Here is a 15,979-nt window from a genome sequence, read left to right on the forward strand (position 1 = left end):
TCTATCAATACAATTTAATTAATCACTACTACTATATATATATATACACATATGTATATATATACACAGGAGTAATTAATTTTAATCAGTGGACCATCCTTTGAAAAGTTCATTAAGTTCATTTTGTCACAACAGTCTCCCAAGGCAGGAAAAAAAAAAAAAAAATACAAGTGCATCTCATGACCACTGTTTGTGGGTTAAAGAAATCAACTTCGAAGAAGTTGTCAGGCGCCACTTGAAGAAGCTAGCTTTGGTTTCATCATCACTGTCTTGATCTGAAAGACACTTATTAAACACTGTTAGTATGTCAGTTCACATCATGCAGTTTAGTATAGAATATTTGCGTGGTGGTGGAGTTGCTCTCTATGTGAGAGAGCAACTACAATGTACTAAATTCTGCCCAGGAGCGGATGACGAGCGAGTTGAGAGTGTATGGGTCAGGATCAAGGGGCAGGCTGGCAGGGGTGACACTGTTGTGGGCGTCTATTACAGGCCACCAGATCAGGCTGAGGAAGTTGATGAGGCCTTCTATGGGCAGCTGAGAGTGGCCTCACAGTCACAGGCCCTGGTTGTTGTGGGTGATTTTAACTTCCCTGATGTTTGCTGGAAGGACCATTCAGCCAGTCAACCACAGTCCAGGAGGTCCCTCCAGTGCATTGATGATAAGTTCCTCATGCAGATGGTGGAGGAGCCGACTAGGAGAGGTGCACTGCTGGATCTCATCCTCACTAACAAGGAGGGTCTGGTCGAAGCGGTAAAGGTTAAGGGCTGCCTGGGTTGCAGTGACCACGAGATGGTGGAGTTCAGCATCTTGTGTGGCAGGAACAGAACATCAAGAATTGCAACCCTGGTCTTTAGCAGGGCTAACTTTGGCCTTTTCAAGCAATTGCTGGGGGACATCCCAAGCTGGAACACAAGAGGTTCCACTTAAATTTGAGAAAAAACTTCTTCTCAGTGAGGGTGACAGAGCACTGGAACAGGCTGCCCAGGGAGGTTGTGGAGTCTCCTTCTCTGGAGACATTCAAAACCCACCTGGACATGTTCCTGTGCGACCTCACCCAGGCATTCCTGCTCCGGCAGGGGGATTGGACTAGATGATCTTTTGAGGTCCCTTCCGATCCCAAACATACTGTGATACTGTGATTTTCACCTAGAATCAAATCCCCTTGAGGTACACACCGAACTTCTCCATCCTCAAGCATCACCCACCAGGTGCTGCCAGGTCTCTGGGCAAAAACAATCCCACGAATGGGCTGGCCTTTGCCTGAGGCAGGGGTAACCCAGACTGCCTTTTCTAACATATTTTTATGTGTACTACAGGGACTTTATCTCCTTCCACAGTACATAGAATTTCTCATTGGGCAGGCCCGGCTCGATTGGTTGATCCCCTAGTATTGAGCAACCAAGTGGCGTTTGCTAAATATGAATCCCAGTTTTTAAAGGTTCAACCACCAAGTGCCTTTAGTGCAGTTTTTAACAAACCATTGTACCTTTCAGTTTTCCCAGAGGCTGGTGCATGATATGGAATATGATATACCCACTCAATACCATGTTCTTTGGCCCAGCTGGCCCAGGAATAAGATGAAACAGTGTGTTCATAACAGCATAGATCTGCTACCTTTGATCCTGTTTCATCCAAAAAGAAAAAAATTTGAACCAGTCAGAGAATGCTCTTTATTATGCAAACACATCTTTACTATCAGACACCAAACAAAAGAAAGTTAGAACCTCTACTGTAGATCTGTATAATTGTTGAAATTTCCCCCTTTCTGAGTGAGACTGGAAGGCTTGCCCAAGTCCAAAAGGCAAGAGTTCACATACTAAAATATCTCTGAAGGATAGGTGTTGAAATTCAAAGCCAGTTTTCTGCTAATTTTCTGTTCAGTCCAACTCCTTCAAGTGAATCTCGAGACACAGAAAGATGTCACCTGACATGGAATCTCAATAGAGATTTATATATTATATAGAAAAGTTATATACAAAAATACATTAATGCTTTCTCTGTTGATAGGAGATATGTCAGGGGGGTGTTTGTTCTGAGATTTTTTTTTTTTGTTGCTTGTTGAGGGGATCTGAGAGCCAAGGACATTCTGAGTGCCTTGCTTACAGGTGTGAGGCATAGAGCAAGGGGGGGCACGAATGTGGCAGAGTTTGACTGACATCCAGACTGATCAATGAGAGTATTCCATCCCATTAGCATCATGCTAATTATTTAAGGAGAACTGGGGAGTTGGGAACTTCCAGTTTTGGCTCTACCAGTCTCTCTGGTTCTTTTCTCTCTCTCTGGGGGTAGCTGGGAAGTTTTGGTAGGGAAGTTTAGCCCAGCCTGTTGCCATTTTGCAGAGGCGTCTGGGCTTTTCTGCCTTTTTTCCTCTCTCTTCTCTCTCTTTGGGATCAGCTACTGGGACCAGGCTGTTTCCTAGGACTGGCTGCTCAGCATGTTCATGAGGAATTGCCTTGAGTATCTTTTGTTTCTATTTTATATATATCTACTAGTAGTGTATTAGTATTTTGTTATTTTATTAAACTGTCTTTATCTCAATCCAAGTTTCTCCCTTCCCTTTTGATTCTCTCCCCTATTGGGGGGGGTGGGGGAGGGGGTGAGCGAGCGGCTATTGTACTTGTATTGCTAGCTCGGGTTAAACCACAACAGGGGGTTTCTGTTGTTGGGGAGGTTGGACGGTGTGTTTGGGGGGGGGGATTTTTTGGTTGTTGGGGTTTTGGTTTTTTTGTGGGGTATTTTTTGTTGGGTTTGTTTTTTGTTTTTTTGGGGGGAGTTTGGACTTTTTGAACAGCATCAGTTTGGATGGTTTGCAATAAATAACAGGAACAACTTCAAGATCTGACTCCAGTGGTACAACCTTGAAGGAAGAAAAGCCATGATGTAATTTACATTTCTGACATCAGGCCTCACATAATATACCACTTTCAGGTCAGACGACAGAAGGTGCAAGTCCTGCTTACATACACCATATATGTAACTTTAACTGAAATCAATAGCCATAATATTTTTTGCAACAGAACTTGTGATGAGTGCTAGTACACCCATCTTATACTGATGTCTGAATTTTCTGCAACATACAAACAACATTGTATTAAATGGTGCTAACAAAGCTGCCAATCAGTACTTTCTTCGGGACCAGAATCTGCTTCTGTAGTAGATAAGCAAAAACATATATCTCAGCAGTCAATAAACTAACTTGAATCAGCAGAGTGAACTTACAGGATGTGCTCCATTTATAACCTTAGGTCGAAATCTGATCTGTGGTCATATATGGTCAATGATCCAGAAATTTCTCTCAGCTGAGGCATTTCATTGGCTAAAGGCCCTATCTGCCAACCAGGGGGCCCTGCCTTCCCTGTCCTTTGATTGGGGGGGGTGTACATACCTACAGTCACTGTGTGGGGTTCAGTGGGGAGGTATGGAATATCTTACTGATAGTTACCTTGAGTTACTGGAACGACCTTGACTAAAATAGAATAAGAAACCAGAATGTTTTAGAACAGGAAAAGATATTAACAATGTGTTAGCCAAACTGCCAGAGCGCGTGCAAGATTAAGTAAACCAATCGTAAGATAACTTTAAGTGCATGAACAGCTGGCATAAGCCAATTAAAACAGAAAGTTAAATGCGTGTACAACAGCTACTAACTATAAATGTAAGTGCCTTGCCAAAATAAAATGTCTCTTGGTTCACCCGCACTGGGAGTCCGTGCCTTCAATCCCTCAAATGGTGACCCTGACGTGATAGGGTCAAAAAAGCGCTGAAGCGAGCGTCTGGAGGGACTCCAGCCAAACGATCATCTCAACAGCCAGACTGATTGAGAAACAAAGAAACAGAAGAGAAAGAGAAGAGAAAGAGAAATGTACCTGGGTAATCACCGTATCACAAATACAGGTGAGTGGCTGGATAGTGAAATATGGGATCTAATTTGTTTGTAGAAGAAGAAGCTATAGTGAAACTATTATTGCAACTTCTACAAAAGCAGGGTATAAAATGTGAAGAGTGCACTGTTAAGTTAATGCTAAAATGGCTTAAAGTAAATGGTGCTCCGTCATCAGGAATGGAAGTCTTTGATCCAAAGACTTGGGAGCACGCAGGGACTACAATTTGGGAAGCTGCTTCCAAAGGTGATCTTACAGCAAAAGAAATAATGACAACATGGCACTTAGTAACAGAGACTCTTAAAGCTATAAAAGCAGAAAAGAAAGTAGCAGGAGCAGCGAGACAATCTTTGAGCTCCCCAGTAGATGTCAGCAAAGACTGAGAAAAGAGTGCAGAGGAAAGTCAATATAATTGAAGAAAATTTTGAGCAAGACCTAACAGACTTTAATGTGACTATACCTGGCGTGGCAATTTCTAAACCTTTATTGCCACCTTTTAATACCAACCTGTTGGAGTGAATAAAGGACTCAGCATTCCAATTCAATGTGAATCACGCAAAGCCATTTATTACAGAAACAAGCCTCCTTATACAGGCAACTATCCTCTGATCACGCGTCCACACTCCAAGCATGCATTTGCTAATTGGATATCATCTATGTTCACAAGCTGTCCAGGCGCCTAAGTCTCACTGCTGATAGGTCCGTTGATTTACATCACGTTGGGGCCTTGTTATTTCGGAGCTGCTTCTCTCTCACGGCAGGTCCTGTTGCCAGCCTTGAAATTCCTGGCTGGTTCAGTAACAAATCTCCATCTAACAGCAACCCCTCCACAATTCCCCCTTTTTTCTTCTTGAACCAGTCAGGCCCCATTTACAGTGCACTGAATCATCTTTGAAATACACTGCAATATACAGCACATGGTTAACACAATAATTACAGTTACATATAATGCAATTAAGCCTTATTTAATAAGATGAAACAACTACCCACTTATTCCAAAACTTATAAGCTATATGTCAAATCTTAACTTTACTACGGCAATCTTATTAATGTACTGTGGAGGGGTTTTGATAGATAAAGATCTGTTGCTGAATTAGTCAGGCTCAAAGGTATCTCAAGGCTGCTTCGAGGAGCTGAGAACAGAATCTGCTGTGAGAAAGAGGGGCGTTCCACAATCACCGGGGTCCTGGCGTGGCATGAATCATTGGACGTATCATCAGTGAGACTCCAGCGCACGGACAGCCCACGATACTCATTTAGCGAATCTATGCTTGGAGCGTGGACGCGTGATTAGAGTATAGTTACATATATAAGGAGGCTTGTTTCTGTAATAAATGGCTTAGCGTGATTCACATTGAATCGACTTGTTTTGCTGAGTCCTTATTTCGCTCCAACAATGTACGGTTCTAGTTTGTCTAAAGCACTTATTAATAGATTTAGAATAATCAAACAAGTTAATACAGCACAACCATAATCCTAATGTTAAAAGTAGAACATTTATAACTGCGTGATTTTGTAGAGTAACATGTCTAATACCATCAACATCTATTATTAGTATTTCAAGAGTTAAATTAACCTATTTAAAGAACAACAGCTGAACTTTGATATGTCTCCTAAAGCTTTACCAGCTGCTAGATCAGTGAGAAAGAGTGCAGTAGGTACTATGGTAGGAATGTCTCATAATTTTACCTCATTTTTGCATTGATTAAGTCTAATATCGCCCTTTTGGCTCTCCTGCTGTTTGTTTAAATTGCCATTCTCCACAGAAGGTACACCACCTGCTTGCTAATAGGCTTCTAGATCACCAGGTCTGTGAGCATCTATAACACTGAATTAGGATTCATGGTTCACATCTGAAACAGTCCTCACAACTTATCTTCCTCCTGTCCATCTGCATTCACTGAATCTTTGTTGTCTTTATTCAGCCATGGCTTGACCCATTTCGTGGGAATCCACTTCAATCCTTGACCTGTAAAGACACAAACATAACCTTTCCCCCAGGTTATCAATTGATGTGGCCTTTTCCATGTACCATTAAGTAGTGATTTGACAGTAACTAATGTAGGTTCTTTCTGATTTAGCATGGTTTTGGGTCATACTTGCAATGTGTTTCATCACAAGCAATGCTTTTGACAACTGGTTTTGTGGTGTTTCCCCTACTTGCCCCCTTTTTTTTTTCTTTATAAAAAAAAAGTTCGGAATCAGATACGTGCGTTGGATCTTGACTACGTACTCAAAATCACAAATCAAATTTAGAGGTTCCTCCTTAAAAAGCTCTAAGTAATGTAAAGCTGTGCCAAGTTCTGCTAATTGGGTTGAACCTTCAATAATTTTTACAGAATGATGCCAATTGTTATCTTCACACCAAACCACTACAGCTTTATGAGACTTCCCAGAACCATCAACAAAAACTTCACAAGAATGTAGGATCAGACCAAATACAAGTACGGTCTGTGACCTGATGTTAAAGACTTGCAGGTTCTGCAGCAATTTACATTTATGCATGCCAAAAGCTGTGCTGTTAAGAAAACAAGCTAGTGCAATTTACAAGGACATAGATTACAAACAAAAAATCAAAATTGGATTTCACAAATGGTACATATATGACAAAAGGATCATGGCCTATTAAGACTTAAATTCATTCCCTGCATTTTCTTGATCAGAGTAACAACTGGTATATCAGTCTGTTAACATTCCCATCATACTGTTTCACAATAGCCACAGGTTGTTTCATAGACAAATCTGCAAGTCCAATCGAATGCAGTTAGCTTGTAAGGTTGTCAGAAATTTATTCATCAAAGTCTCTAAGTCCATTTTGGCTGTCATATTTATCGGATATTGTTTTCCCTTACCGGATCGAAGTCCTGTTTCAGTTCTATCAGTGTAGTGTTTGCTTTATCGAAACATTGGCTGTTAATACTAGTGGAAATACAGCATTCGAAATGTCCTTGGAGATTTCTCACTTGAAGCAAGCAGATCTGCACCATCCACACAGCTTCTTGTAGGACATGCAACTGAACAGAATTCTCAGAAAACGTTATTTGAGCTTACAATTTACTTAACAAATCTTGACCCAAGAGAGGTACAGGACTTTCTGGCAAATACAAGAATTCATACGGTAAAACTTTGTTCCAAATTTGGCGTTCCATTGGACTCAAAAAATAAAAACGGTTTTTCTTTCTTTCTTTCCCATGATCTCAAAAACTATCAGGGTGAATTTACTAAGAAGTCTTTTACAACTAGTTACCACAGAATAAGTCTATTAACAAATTTTTGGTTTAATTTTCAAGTTTCATTAGAACTATGGATCTGCTAGGGATGCCTTTAAATTTCACCCTCAGACTGCTCCATTCAGTATTGCAACGTTGCTGCAGTGGGGGGGAGAGAAAACCCCCCTTTCACCGCCTTGAAAGCGGGCAGCCAGGTTTTTCCATTTTTTTTTTCCTTTCTCTTCTTGCTGCAGTTTAGATATAGCCAAGGACACGCAGCTGGTGTAATCGCTGGTACAAAGTGGGAGGCTCTGGAAAACTCCTCAGTTACAATGAGTTGAATTTATCTTGCAGCTTCATGCAGGCCTGGGATATTTTGCTCTTTTGTTTTCCCATTTCATTCCAACCATAATGCACTTTATATGCAATTCCAAGTAGCTCAGCAATAGTTACATTCCTTAGCTCCACTTACCTTTTACAATTTACAGATGTCAAAAACCAGTATAATAAACGTAAATCTATTATTCTGTTTTCCTAGATCCAAATCAGTTAATATTCTAGCAATTTTTAAATACAACCTCTTCCAAATTCACATCTATCATAGCATTTAATTTTAGTTCCCATACCTCCAACACACGCATAAGTTCAATGTGAATCAAACTTTAACAACTTAAATTCTTTTCTCGTCTCAAAATTATTAGATAACAATATAAGCAATTACTCTAATGTGTAAGGATGCATCCTAAGGGGAAGCAAGGTGGTATTTTAGTAGTGGAACTGGTTCCCATTTTGTAATTATCCCCTCAAACAAAATTCTTTTGGTACCATATATATATATATATATATATATGCAAATTAAAATACTGAGTTCAGATATAAAAACCAAATACCAAGTTCAAATATGCAGATGGATCACAGTTACACTAATTTAAGAAAATATCTCAATTTTTGCATTGCACCTTTGAACTGCCTACCACTCAGCCAGGTGGAGGTACCTCTGGGTCTCCCTGACAAAACAGGTCACTGCGCGCGCTGGAGCCCCATCAGCACCCGCCCCCCCGCCGCCACAGCAAGCTGGTCTGGGTAAGGCTTTTTTTTTTTTTTTTTTTAGTTTCTCATCTGGTGCGCTACAACTGCTATCCCCAAACCAGGATTCTTTACATGGTGTGCATACAAAAGAGCCAAATCCAGCACATCGAGATGAGACACAGCCTATCGCAGAGTTGTGCGAGTCTGGATACCAGAATAAAGCTAGCATGCTAGAAAGAAAAATAACAGCTACTACACACAAAAATTTTACCATCACATTCATGCAGTAAAGAACTAAATTACTCGTGGTCTTCTGTATTATCACAAAACGCACATTTTGAGTCGACGGATTCTCATGATTTAACAGTCTGTGAACTTATCGTACCATATACAAAGACCTACCAAAATTGCAACATGCTTAAACAGATACCCACAAAGAAAACAGGTTAATAAGGAAAGCATCTTGCAGACTTCAGCAAGTTTTCTGACCTGTGTGTTTTCAGTTAACTCTCTCAGCTTGTTGAAGTTCAAATTGTTCCACCTGTAAAACTGTCTGAAATGATTTAATGATCTCTCGCAGAGATTTATTTTTGTCCTGCTCTTCTCACCTTAAAAACAACATTAATTGCAACAAGCTGTTATACTTCAAGATTCTATTCTCCGGACACTTCTCCCAATCATTTAAACTTATACAGCAGCCAACACTAATTTCAATATTTTCTCCTATTTCCAAGTGCTTTCCTGTGTTCTAAAACACCTCCCAATACCAATTACTTAGGAACACGACTGAAAACAGTAATTTCTGACCCCATCTCATAAGTAAAAACCATGAGAAGAGGGAGGGAGGGGGGAAAGCACAGGGCTGCTTGCAGTGTGAGTGGGAAAAATGGGGAGAAGGTTTTACGGCGCACTTAAAAACAACTAGTAAAACAATTAACTCACATTCCTGACAAGCTGCTTGATTTTCAGAGAGGCAATACACAGGAGCACATAATATGTACTGGAAAACTCACAGATAACATGTTGATAGCAAACATTAGCATTCTCTACTGCCAATTTCAACACCAGTGCTTCCTTAGCTTCTAAGTTTTCAACCTGCTTATTGATGGCCTCTTGAAGATGGTCAATAAATTGCATGTAATTCTCACTGGGACCCTGATAGTAGTTATAAAAGATTTGGCTGCTTTGTTGGTTTCAGGCACCTTTATCGTATCTTAATATGCAAGATCTGTTGACTGCCTCAGGATTTCAGAAACTAATAGCGCCTGTAATTGTGGTGTGTCAATTAGTGTCTGTTCCAAGAGTTGTGGGATACCTGCCCCTTTCAACGAGTCCCCATCGTTCTGTCCTAAATGATCTATAGCTGTTACATTGCATAGGTCTAATTTTGCTTGAGTCTTTCATGGTTTTTATCTGATCTTGGGGCAACATGTACACATACTCTTTTTCCTGTTAACTTTTAAAAAAAATATGCTGCAGACCCTCATCCTCATCCGAGTCATCAGATAACACGGACTTGAATGGTGCTGGAGAATCATTAGTAACAGAGGGAGTCGGAACAGTGCACATTCTCACCAGTGTTTTCCAGCATCATAATTATTTGTATAACCTGAGTCCCCAGGCACATTCCCATCATGATCATCATGACCGCATTGCCGACTGCTGGATTCACTCGCTATTAGCTGATCTAATCCTTCACACAATTCTTTTGCCCAGTTCTTATCCGGTGACTCCTTCTGCTCTCTCGTGGAAGTTGGAGGATTAAAAGGCGGTAAAGGCAGATACAAATTGGTAAAAGGACTGATAGTACACTTGTTTATGACTTTAGCATTCTCAGCTTTCACAGGTTCCTTGGGCAAGTTGTCTGACTCCAGTTCTTTGGACCTGCTATTCTCATCAGGGTTGGGTAATTGAGTAGGAAGCCACCTGCTCGGCATTTTTCCTCCCCCTGTCCCGGACTGCTGAGCCAATGGGGGCGCTGAAGGCACAACAGGGGATGGAGTAGGAAGGGTATCATAGACACAAACCAGGTAAACTTCACAGCGACTTTCAGGTTTCTTATCAGGCTGCAAAGCTTCAAAAACTCCGGCAGCAGCAGACCGTTCAGCCTTAAGATCTTTTAAGGTGGTAATTGTAACCTTCCATGTAGTTGCTAACAATTTAGCTTCTTTATCTCCATTGCTGACCTTATCCCATAATTTCTGCCCTATATCATCCCGAAGTTCAAGTTTAATAGCCTTCTCGGTTTCTGCCAGGTAGCCGTTAGTTCTACACCAAACAGTCTACGTATGTTACTTTCTTAACATTTAAGTCCTCTCACAGAGAGAGTATCAGGAGGAGCTTCACTCTTCCCTCCTCCTGCCCCAGCCGCTCACCTTTTCCAGTGATTTCTTTGACAAATTTGTCTGCGGAACGTCTGTATGCCTCCGCCCGGTTCTCAGTCCAGCTGATCCGCCTCCGTCTGGGCCACTCCAGGCTTTTCCCCGATCGTAGTGATACACCGTTCAGAGCATCACGTCGGGGTCACCATTTGTTGGAGTGAATAAAGTACTCAGCATTCTGATTCAATGTGAATCACGCAAAGCCATTTATTACAGAAACAAGCCTCCTTATACAGGGAACTATTCTCTGATCACGCGTCCACGCTCCAAGCATGCATTCGCTAATTGGATATCATCTATGTTCACAAGCTGTCCAGGCGCCTAAGTCTCACTGCTGATAGGTCCGTTGATTTACACCACGTTGGGGCCTTGTTATTTCGGAGTTGCTTCTCTCCCACGGCAGGTCCAGTTCCCAGCCTTGAAATTCCTGGCTGCTTCAGTAACAAATCTCCATCTAACAGCAACCCCTCCACACCAACCCTGTAGCGAAAAAGGACCCCATCATCCCTAGTGCTCTGCCGTTACATTCAGAGCATTATTTTGATCTGCGGAGCTGATGACGGTTGTTTACAATGAGAGGTGGGGGGCGATGATGCTGCATTAGCTTTTCCCTTGATAGTGTGTGATCAGGGGCCAAATGAATGGACTTCATTTCAATGGGACTTGATAAAAGAGCTGCGCAGAACAGTTACATCTTGGGACTTGACTGCACCATTCTCCCAATCACTATTGGAAAACATTTTTACGGCACAGTTGCTAACACCTTTTGACTGCAGACAGCTTGCAGCCATGATCTTAACGGCCACATAGAAATTATTGTGGGAGTAAAAGTGGGGCAAACTGTGTACTGTTGCTGCACTTGAGAATTTAGAACAGTGGGAGGAGGACCCTTGCTTTGGAGCGGGTTTGCCACAGCTCCTAGGACAAGGGCAGTTTGCAGATCCTAGAGTACAAGCAAGGCTGCACACCAACATTCTGCATTGTTCAGCTCAGCTTGCTTACCAAGCTATGATAAAAATTCCTGAATCTGGTAAAGTGGAAAAATCTTTCACAAAGATAATTCAAGGTCCAAATGAGCCATACATGCAATTCATAGACCATCTGAGAGACACTTTGGATAAACAATTAGACAATAAGGAAGTGAAGGAAGCTTTAGCGCTTAAATTAGCCATGGAGAATGACAATGTCGACTGCAAAAAAGATTTTAACTTCATTGCCAGTAAATACAAACTTGGTGTAAATGATTGAAGCATGCAATAGAGTGGGGTCCATTACTTATCATACCGAGGCACTTGCCAGTGCCTTTGCCACCGCGTTGCGAGTTACCAAGCCAAAAAAGTGTTTTCCTTGCGGCGATGATGGACACCTGAGCTGCCAGTGTTCCAGTCAAAGAGAGGACTTCCAAGCTGCAAGAGCTCAAGGGGGGCCAACAGTACCGGGAGTTTGTCCTAGATGTCAGAAAGGATGCCACTATGCTAACCAATGTAGATCCAGATTCAAAAAGGATGGAACCCCACTGCTTACTCGATCTAATGGTGGAAGGTCAGGAAATGGAAATCAGAGCACGAGGCAGAACCACGCGTCGACACAAATGCCATCATTGAATGCTCCAAGGCAACAATCACTCCACCACTCTGACCCTGCAGCATGGGCAGTCTCACCGTCAAGACCAGAGGGAGTGCCAAAGTGGATGTCACCTCAGTAGAAGATACTACTTTGTGGGATCAGAGGGTACGAAGAATACCCTTGAACATTAAAGGTCCCTTGGGAAATGGCTTGAGTGCTCTCCTATTGGGCAGATCAAGTACGACTGTGTCTGGAGTTTTTCTTTTACCTGGAGTTATCGATGTAGACTTTGAGGGAAATATTCAAGCAATGGCCTGGACTCCAACGCCACCGGTGTTCATTCCAAGAGGGAGTCGAATTGCACAATTAGTACTATTCAAAGCTCAAATCCTGAATACTGAAAACATCGATCGCAAGGACAGAGGCTTTAGTTCGACCGGGCCACCAGAAATTTATTGGGCGACGAAAATTACTGTCAAAAAACCTGTGCTGAATGTTACACTAATGCACCCTACGGCTACACCAAAGACAGTACAATTGTCTGTACTGCTGGATACAGGAGCTGATGTGACAGTGTTTTCGGCGAAAGATTGGCAATCAACATGGCCTGTCCAAATTCCCTCCAGCGGGCTTATTGGGGTGGAGGGTGTGTCACAATCTCAACAAAGAACAATGCTAATCCAAGTGATGGCTAGTGATGGTTTTAATTGCCATGTTCGACCCATTTGTCACAAACATTTCAATGAACTTTTTAGGACGTGATGTTTTAAGTCAATGCAATTTGTTTTGTCAACTCTGAAAAATTTAGCATAATGGCCATTGATCAGCGACCTACACTCAAACTGAAGTGGAGAACAGACACTCCAGTTTGGGTGGATCAACAGCCTTTGACAAAACAGAAGGTCACAATTCTGCAAACATTGGTAGAGGAACAACTGCAACAAGGCCACATAGTTCCTTCTACCAGTCCTTGGAATACTCCAGTGTTTGTAATCCCAAAAAAGAGTGGCAAATGGTGATTGTTACATGACTTGCGCAAAATCAATGAAGTTATCGAAGATATGGGTCCCTTACAACCTGGGATGCCCTCGCCAACCATGTTGCAAAAAAACTGGAATATTATTATAATTGATCTAAAAGATTGTTTTTTTTACAATATCCTTACATTCACAGGATGCTCCAAGGTTTGCTTTTTCCATTCCAACAGTAAACAAACAAGAACCTATGAAAAGATATCATTAGGTAGTACTACCGCAGGGGATGAAAATTTCACCTACTATGTTTCAGCAGTATGTGGTGCAAGCTTAACAAAAAATTAGAAAAAATAATCCTGAAATTTTGATATATCATTACATGGATGACATTTTGTTTGCAGGAAAACCAGAATTAGAACTGAAATCAATTTTACCTGTGGTTGCAAAGGAACTAGAATAATTCGGGCTTGTTGTTGCCCTAGGAAAAATACAATCAGAGTCACCATGGAAATATTTAGGATGGAAAATTACACAACAGTTGAACCACAGCAACTAAAACTTGATATCTCTATCAAGACATTGAATGATGTGAAGAAATTGTTGGGAAATATTAATTGGATCCGAAACATTTGTCGCATTGATAATCAAATTCTAGCTCCTTTGTTCCGGTTGTTGAAAGGAGATTCAGATATTAATGCTCCATGCCAATGGTCACCCGAAGCAAAAGCTGCTTTAGAGCAAATTAGCCGCACTGTTAGTCAACAGCAGTGTCATAGATATGACAGAGTGTGTCCTATCCATTTATATGTATGTAATCAAGAACTTCAAACAGTAGCAATAATTGGACAGTGGCTTGAGACTTCATCAGATCCTTTAAAAATTCTAGAATGGGTGTTTTTGGCATTTCAAGCAACCAAGTCTATTCTAACCCAAGTGGAAATGTTTGCACAATTAGTCATGAAGGGAAGGCAGCACATAGTTGATCTATCGGGCTTAGAGCCTCGAAACATCATTTTACCAGTGACTCACGAATATTTAACATGGTGCCAACAAAACAGCATGGCACTGCAGATAGCTTTAGCAGGCTACCATGGCTCTCTCCATGTGCATTTTCCACCACACAAGATGTTTACATTTTTGCACAATGTGAAAATTGAGAAACAGCGCTTATGCCAACAATGCCCAGTACAAGGTTTAACAGTCTTTACTGATGGTTCTGGGAAAATGGAAAAAGCAGCAATAGTATGTGTCGAGAGTTTAGATTGAGGGGTGACAACAAAAACCCTGGCAGATGTATTGTTAACCTCCTCCCCCAATGCCCATCTTGCCATTTTATTCCTAAAAACTGGATCTCTCGTGCAGGTCCCTTGACCTTGCTTCGTTTTATGGCAAAACCAGCATCCAAAAGAATCTGAATTATTCTCTCACCTTTCTCGAAGACTTCTTTCGCTGTGTTGCCCCATACGATGATGTCATCAATATACTGCAAGAGTTCTGGAGCTTTGCTTTACTCCAGCGTGGTCTGGATCAGTCCATGGCAGATGGTAGGACTGTGTTTCCACCCCTGGGGCAAGCGATTCCACGTGTACTGGATGCCTCTCCAGGTGAAAGCAAACTCCGGCCTGCACTCTGCTGCTACAGGAATAGAGAAAAATGCATTAGCAATGTCAGTTGTAGCATACCACTTAGTTGACTTTGACTCCAGTTCAAATTGCAGTTCTAGCATGTCAGGCACAGCAGCACTCAGCGGTGGCGTAACTTCATTCAGGTCACGATAGTCTACAGTTAGTCTCCACTCATCACTAGACTTACGCACTGGCCAAATTGGGCTGTTAAAAGGTGAGCGAGTCTTACTGATCACACCCTGGCTTTCCAATTGACGGATCAACTTCTGGATAGGAATCAAAGAGTCTCAATGGGTGCGATATTGCCGGCGATGCACCGTCGTGGTAGCAATTGGCACCTGCTGATCGTCAACCATCAGCAGTCCTACAACAGAAGGGTCGTCTGAAAGACCAGGCAAATCAGACAGTTGTTCAATATTCTCAGTGTCCACAGCTGCTCTACCAAATGCCCACCTATACCCTTTTGGGTCCTTAAAATACCCTCTCCTGAGGTAGTCTATGCCAAGGATGCACGGAGCATCTGGACCAGTCACAATGGGATGCTTTTGCCAGTTTTTCCCAGTTAGGCTCATTTCAGCCTCTACAACAGTCAGTTCCTGGGATCCCCCAGTCACTCCAACAATATTGATGGATTGCGTTCCTTTATAATTAGAAGGAATTATTGTGCACTGAGCACCAGTGTCCACTAAAGCTTTGTACTCCTGGGGGTGTGTTGTACCAGGCCATCGTATTTGTACAGTCCAATAAACTCTGTTATCCCTTTCCTCCACCTGGTTGGAGGCAGGGCACCTCTAATTTCTGTGTTGCACAGTCTCTGGGTGTGAATTAGAGGTTCCTTCAAGAGCATCAGAATCTCTTCTGCTCCTTTTGTAAACTGGAGCAGCCACCTTCCTAGGAGTTTTTCCTTTGATCTCACGCACTCGTTCTTGAAGTTGTGAGGTAGGCCTTCCATGCCACTTATTCATGTTTTCTCCCTGCTCATGTAGGAAGAACCACAGTGAACCTCTCTTTGTGGGCTGCCTCTGTCCTCTCTCTCGAGATTGGACACGCCTTTTCCTAATAGCTGAAACATAGGTTTGTGCAGGTTGTGAATGGTATGTGTCTTCTCTGAGTTCTCTGATTTCTTGCAATAGCTTTTCAAACCGGTCATCAGATTTTTCACACAGTTTCTCCACAGCAGAGACACAAGCCCGTAGAGAACCAGCAAGGCTGTCCTTAAAGTCCTGGAGCTGCTCAATCACTTCAGTAATATTTTGTACACCTCCAGTTGACCACACCATTCCTGCCAATGACTTAGCATATGCAGGTGG

General features: G+C 42.0%; 1 protein-coding gene across 1 annotated transcript in view; it reads right to left on the bottom strand.

The window, feature by feature from the left end:
- Positions 1-1,595: 1,595 nt before the first annotated feature.
- The window catches only part of LOC308051414 (large ribosomal subunit protein mL65-like), a gene marked incomplete at both ends in the record, with an annotated part of 98,126 nt that continues 83,742 nt past the window's right edge, over positions 1,596-15,979 (bottom strand). Inside the window, 2 exon segments of the mRNA XM_080361841.1 lie at positions 1,596-1,626; positions 2,785-2,861. Of these exon segments, the coding sequence (XP_080217967.1) occupies positions 1,596-1,626; positions 2,785-2,861 (108 nt within the window).

Source organism: Nesoenas mayeri (assembly GCF_963082525.1).
Source record: "Nesoenas mayeri genome assembly, chromosome: W".
Taxonomy (NCBI): Eukaryota; Metazoa; Chordata; class Aves; order Columbiformes; family Columbidae; genus Nesoenas; species Nesoenas mayeri.